Source organism: Rhincodon typus, chromosome 2, assembly GCF_021869965.1.
Source record: "Rhincodon typus isolate 14 chromosome 2, sRhiTyp1.1, whole genome shotgun sequence".
Classification (NCBI taxonomy): domain Eukaryota; kingdom Metazoa; phylum Chordata; class Chondrichthyes; order Orectolobiformes; family Rhincodontidae; genus Rhincodon; species Rhincodon typus.
This window is the reverse complement of record NC_063333.1, coordinates 31000773-31006772: the sequence shown is the minus strand read 5'-3', so window position 1 is coordinate 31006772 and position 6000 is coordinate 31000773. Positions and strand designations below refer to the sequence as shown.

The following is a 6000-nucleotide window of genomic DNA, read 5'->3' as shown; positions in this document are numbered from 1 at the left end:
AGGTTCTGCTAAAACTGTACAAGGCACCAGTCAGACCACAGCTGGAATACGGTAAACAGTTTTGAGCCCCTTATTTAAGGAAAGATATACAGGTATTGGAGGCAGTTCATCAAAAGGTTCTTGAGGCTGAAACAAAGTCATAAGGGTCAGTTAAGCTGGACAGCTGGTTTGTGATCAAAGTGATGCCAACAGCGTGAGTTTAATTCATGCAATGGCTGAGGTTACCACAAAGGGCTTTCCTCAAACTTGCACCGTGCCTGAGGCATGGTGACCCTTTGGTCAAACCATTGCCAGCAGTCTGAGAGCAGGACTATGGTGACTTTACCTTACCTTTTACCAGGTATGGAAGGACTGTATTAGAAAGAGGGATAGATTGTGCCTGTACTCAGTGGAAAATAGAAGAATGACAGTTGATCTTTTAAAAACAAACAAGATTCTTAGAGGAGTTGACAAGATAGATGTGGAAAGATTGTTTCCACTTCTGGGAGAGTATAGGATCAAAGGGCATAATCTCAGAAAAAGAAGTCACACATTTAAACACAGATGAGCAAGGATCTCTTCTCTTGGAGGATTGTGATCTGTGGAATGTTTTCCCACAGAGTGTGGCTGAGGCTGGGGTCATTGAATAAATTCAAGGCTTAGACAGATAGATTTTAATCAGTAAAGGAATCAAGAGTTATAGGGAAAAGGCAGGTTAGGGAAGTTGAGGATTATCAGATCAGCCATGATCTCATCGAATGGCAGAGTAGACGTGATAGACTGAATTGCCTACTTCTGCTCCTATAGCTTGTCTTAAGTTCAGAGTATGATGGAATATTTTGCGCATGCCTGGATGACTGCAGCTCCAACAACACCACGGGGCTAGACACTATCCACGACAAAGCAGCCCACTTGATTAACATCACACCTATAAACATTCACTCTCTCACCACAGATGCTCAATAACTGTGGGTATCATCTACACGAAACTACAGAAATTCACCAAGGCTCCTTAAATAACACCTTCCAAATCAACAACTAATGTTTGGAAGAATATGGGCATCAGCTAGAGATAGCAAGAACTGCAGAGTCAGAGTCAACAGAGTGTGGAGCTGGAGGAACATAGCAGGTCAGGCAGCATCAGAGGAATAGGAAAGTCGATGTTTTGCGTTGAGACACTTCATCAGAACTGTCTGACCCGAAACATCAACTTTCCTGTTCCTCTGATGCTGCCTGACCTGCTATGTTCCTCCAGCTCCACACTGTACAGGCATCAGCTATGCAGGAATCACAACCTGCAAGTTCCCCTTCAAGTCAGTCATCGCACTGACTTTGAAATATATTGCTGTTCCTTCACTGTTACTGGGTTAGAATCTTGGAATACTCTAACAGTGTTGTCATAGAATGATAAGAGTTCTACAGCACAGAAAAATGAACTTTGGCCCTTCAAGTCCGCACCAGTCAAACCATCATGGGTCTACCTACACCAAATGGACTGCAGCAGCTCAAGAAGGTAGCTCAAAGCACAATTAAAGAATGCAAGATTTGGGAGCGAGTGGCCCAAGACTGGGAGCTGACCACTGTTTTGCTAAGATTAGGAGATGGAGCTTGCAGAGAGTAGGAGGCTGCAAGTGAAGTGGGTAAGAGGAGGTGGTTGCAGGGAAAGGAGAGAGATAATAAAGGAACACACAACTATCCAGAAACTGGGAAATCACTGAGGTAGTGAATTACTTGCAAATGAATCTGATATCATACTAAGGTTGCATATGCTCAGGTGCTACTGTATGGGAAACATTGTAGAGATGCAAGTGTGCATTGCCAATTCATCATTTGGAAGTACAAAACTTGGGTATTGTTGGAAGTAAGCACATTATTCCAAAGCTTTCCATCTTACACTCATCAGGACAATTTGCAAGAAAAAACAAAGCAAATATTAAAATGACGGAGGAGAGTTTTGATTGGTTCATAAGTGGTCTCCCATTGAATTAATCCAAAAAAGTCATATTGGACTTGAAACATTAACTCCATTTCTCTCCCCATATTTGTTGAGTTTCTCTAGTTTTGTTTTACTTCAGATCTCCAGCATTTTATGAGTTCAGTACATAGTGAGCCTGACAATCCAAAATTAATTGTCTATATAACATTTTTTCCACATTCAAGCCTATGTAGCAAAGTTGTCCAATTGCAGAATCATATCTAGTGTCATTCATTGTGTTGATAATTTTGTAAATGCAGGCTAGTTGGGTATGGTCAGCATTTTTCTTGTTGCAACAGCTGACACTTAGGTGCTTGATAAATCTGCCAGTATTCGGGATTACACCGGCACTGGAATTCATATACCACATTGATGTGAAACAAACTTTTTTGTGCCTTAGTGCCAGCAACCAATTAATTGCAAACACCAGTTCTGCATAATAGCAAGTAAAAGCAAGGGAAAGCAATAGCCTAGTGGTAGTATTGCTGGAGTATTAATGCAGAAACCCAGATAACCCTCTGGGGGCCTGGGTTCAAATCCTGCCACGGCAGATGGTGAATTTGAATTCAATAATTTAAAAAAAAAAAAAAAATCTGGAATTAAAGAATCTAGTGATTGTCAGGAAAAACCCATCTGGTTCACTCATGTCCTTTAGGAAAGGAAACTGCCATCCTTAACTGGTCTGGCCTACATGTGACTCCAGGCCCACAACAATGTGGTTGACTCTTAACTGCCCTCTGGGCAATTTGGGATGGGCAATAAATGCTGCAGAGTAGCAATGCCCAGATCCTGTTAATGAATAAAGGAATACAGCTAGTTTTCCCAATTACTTAACCCTTGACATACCCCAACCTTCTTGGGCAAACAAGGGTAGGCTTGGCACTCTACAACATCAAAAATGACAGTTTTAGCCTATTCATGAAGGAAACACAGAAAATAGCAGCAGGAGTAGGACATCCAGCCTTTCAAGCCAGCTCCACCATTCACCACAATCATGGCTAATTATCCAACTCAATAGCCTATTCCCACTCCTCCTCCCACCCTATATCCTTTAATCCCTTTAAACCCCAACCGCAAAATGTAAGAACTTCTTGACAATCAGACAATGGTTTGGCCTTGACTACTTTCTGTGGTAGCAGATTCCACAGGCTTACACACTCAGGGTGAAGAAATTTCTCATCACATTCCTGAGTAGTTTACTCTATATCCCTTGACTGTGAGCCCTGATCTACACTCCTCTGCCATCGGAAATGTCTGTCATGCATCTATACTGTTTAGTCCTGTTACAATTTTATGGACTTACTGGGCTAATTCCTGGATAAAACAGATTGCTTTATGAAGAAGGTTGAACATGTTGAGCTTATACTCACTGATTTTAGAAGATGGAAAAATGATCATTCTAAAACACAAGATTCTGAGGGAGCCTGACAGGGTATATGATGAGAGGATTTTCCCTTAGCGGGGAAATTGATACCATGGAGCATGGTTTGAAATGAGAACACTCCTTTTTAAGACTAAGATGAAGGTGGTTAACAATCTTGGGAATTCACTTCTCCAGACAGCAGTGGAGGCTACTAAATATATTCAATACTGAACTAACAGATTTTTATCCTACAAAGGGATTCAAGGATTATGGGGTAGGCAGGAAAGTGTAGTTAAGGACACAATCAGATTAGCCGTGCCAATATTGAATGCATAGTCGGCCAAATAGCCTTCACCTGCCCTGATTTCTAATAAATTTACCAGAATTATTAAACAATTGCACAGAAACATATGTAAGCAAATACATTCAAGTATTCTGGCATAAACTGAAAGACAGCTTTTCATCATTTTCTTTTAATCTTTGATTAGACATAGCATATCGCCATACAGCAGTTAGTTTTAAAAAAAATACATTCAAAAAAATCTTCAGATCATGTGCCCAGAAACAGGTAGTATTCCCAAGAAACCTGCTTATACAATGAGTCCACATCAATAAATGGAAAAATTCAATTTAGCAACCTGCTTCAAAACCCATCAATGCGTACATGGAATATTAATGTTAGCACTTATTGTACAATAAATTGCTACGCAGACTTTTTTTCAAATTGTCTCTGTACATTTAAATAAACTGTGTTTATTGTAGTGCACCTAGAAAGCCCAAGCCTGCAAAATACTTTCCAGTACCATTTGAAATACAAATGGTTAAGATTTGCCCTGCATTGTAATTGCCAATAGCTAAAAAGTGCACACACCTCCTCAGTATACTAAGAATATCCCCAGTGTTGCCTGTCATAAAACACCCCAAAAAAGCTCTTAGTACTGATCTTAGCTGGTAGATTGACCAGTAATTGAATATTACAATTTGGCAAAATCAGATTAGAAAACATTACCGTATGTAAAACATACATTAAGGAATTATACACAGATTATATTTACATTGCTTGAGGACATATTATTTAATGTATTAAGTTCTTTATTTATCTGTACATCACTAGTGTTCTGAAACACTGGGTGTGATCATATGACCTCTATTAACGGCAGGTGTAGGACCATTATTAGTCCATGTTCATCAACTGGGAAGAATCAACATTAATACTTTAGCTTTTACCTTTGAGTAAATCAGTAAAAAAAAAATAAATTAAACAAAGTCTGGTCACCATTTTGTATGGATTCAGCAACAATATACAGTATTAGGACTTCTACTATACTAAATAGTAAAACAGGTCGCAAGATAGGTTTGCCAACTATGTGCATGAAATGGAAGTTGCCTAAAAATATTGACACTTACAGAAAAAGTACTGCTAAGTCCCTCAGGCAAATATTGTTTCAAAAGAACCCAGTGTATAACTACGGTATACTCAAGTCTTTTTTTTTGTTATTACCAGGAGACATGCTTCCCTGCATCTGTCTGTACTACATGTTATGCAAAACATCTGCAGCAGAGCCATCTGCTTTCAAGATTGATAACCATTGGAAACAAATACAGATAGTTTTAAAAACCAGAAGAAAATAAGTGCAAAGTATACCAATATTCTGGTTGACATAAGGTACAAAAAAAACTTAAAATGTATTTTATTTTCACGTAGTGGGTTTTGGTAGAGTTGCATTTCATATGTTCACTTCTTTCAGCTTCTTCCAAATATGGTTTCATACTCTGTTAAGATCAAGTCCACAATCTGATTCTGGTATACTGTGTGAACTGCAATATTTCCTGTTTCTTTCTCTGGCCTCAGAAGGGTGGGGCCAAATACTATGGCGACACTTTGATTGGTCATCCGGTTTACTTCAGAACGGGCAACAACCCTGTGAGAAATTAAAGACAAAAATTCAAGAAATCAGCACCTACATAGTCAAACATTACACAGTTACTAATAGTATACACAAAATAGAATGTCCAAGTTACTGATGTCCAAATGTTCGCATTATTAAAAGACTTTGATCTATTAATTTCAAGTGATGCACATCTTGAAGCTTTTCTTACGCTTAATAATAAATGGTTGCATATAGACAAATGACAAGGTTACAACATTATATCAGTTAAATGAATTTTGGTTTTTTGTTTTGATGATCTGAAACACTCCCACAGCTGCAACATGGTAGTGTCAATTAACTGCTTTTACAAATCTGTGTTTTAAAGTTATACAGGCACAACACCCACTTTTGAGCTAGAATGTAGGGCACATTGTTGGGGCAAAATATAGAAAGCATCTACTCTATATAATATACCATGGCTGACCTGGGAGAGATTTGTGATGACAATGGCCACCTGAATTGAGAAAATCTTATTTCCGAAAGTTATCTCAATGAGTTTTAAGCCTTGCAAATAAAGTCCAACAGCTCAAATAGCATATCAACAATATTACTGGGACTGGCATCTGTAACAACCATTTGTTGAGCAAGAAAATGACTTTCACTATGTTATTCAGTCAGTTTTAGTGAAGGGAAAAATGTTTATTATTAGTGCATAAATCTGCCACAACATTTAGTGATGAAAAGGTACTTGATAAATTGTGAATGGCCACAACGTGCTGGCTAATTTATGCTGCTCCACTGTTAGCTGTGTG

The 6000-nt window shown here is 38.6% G+C and overlaps 1 protein-coding gene across 6 annotated transcripts in view; it reads right to left on the bottom strand.

Moving 5' to 3' along the window:
* Positions 1–3769: 3769 nt before the first annotated feature.
* Positions 3770–6000, bottom strand: part of LOC109937219 (rho GTPase-activating protein 12-like) — a 200182-nt gene continuing 197951 nt past the window's right edge. For all 6 annotated transcript variants that reach the window (XM_048613345.1, XM_048613359.1, XM_048613373.1 and 3 more), the window contains one exon: positions 3770–5239. In XM_048613345.1, coding sequence (XP_048469302.1) covers positions 5062–5239 — 178 coding nt within the window. In that variant the 3' untranslated portion in view covers positions 3770–5061. The remainder of the gene's footprint in view (positions 5240–6000) is intronic.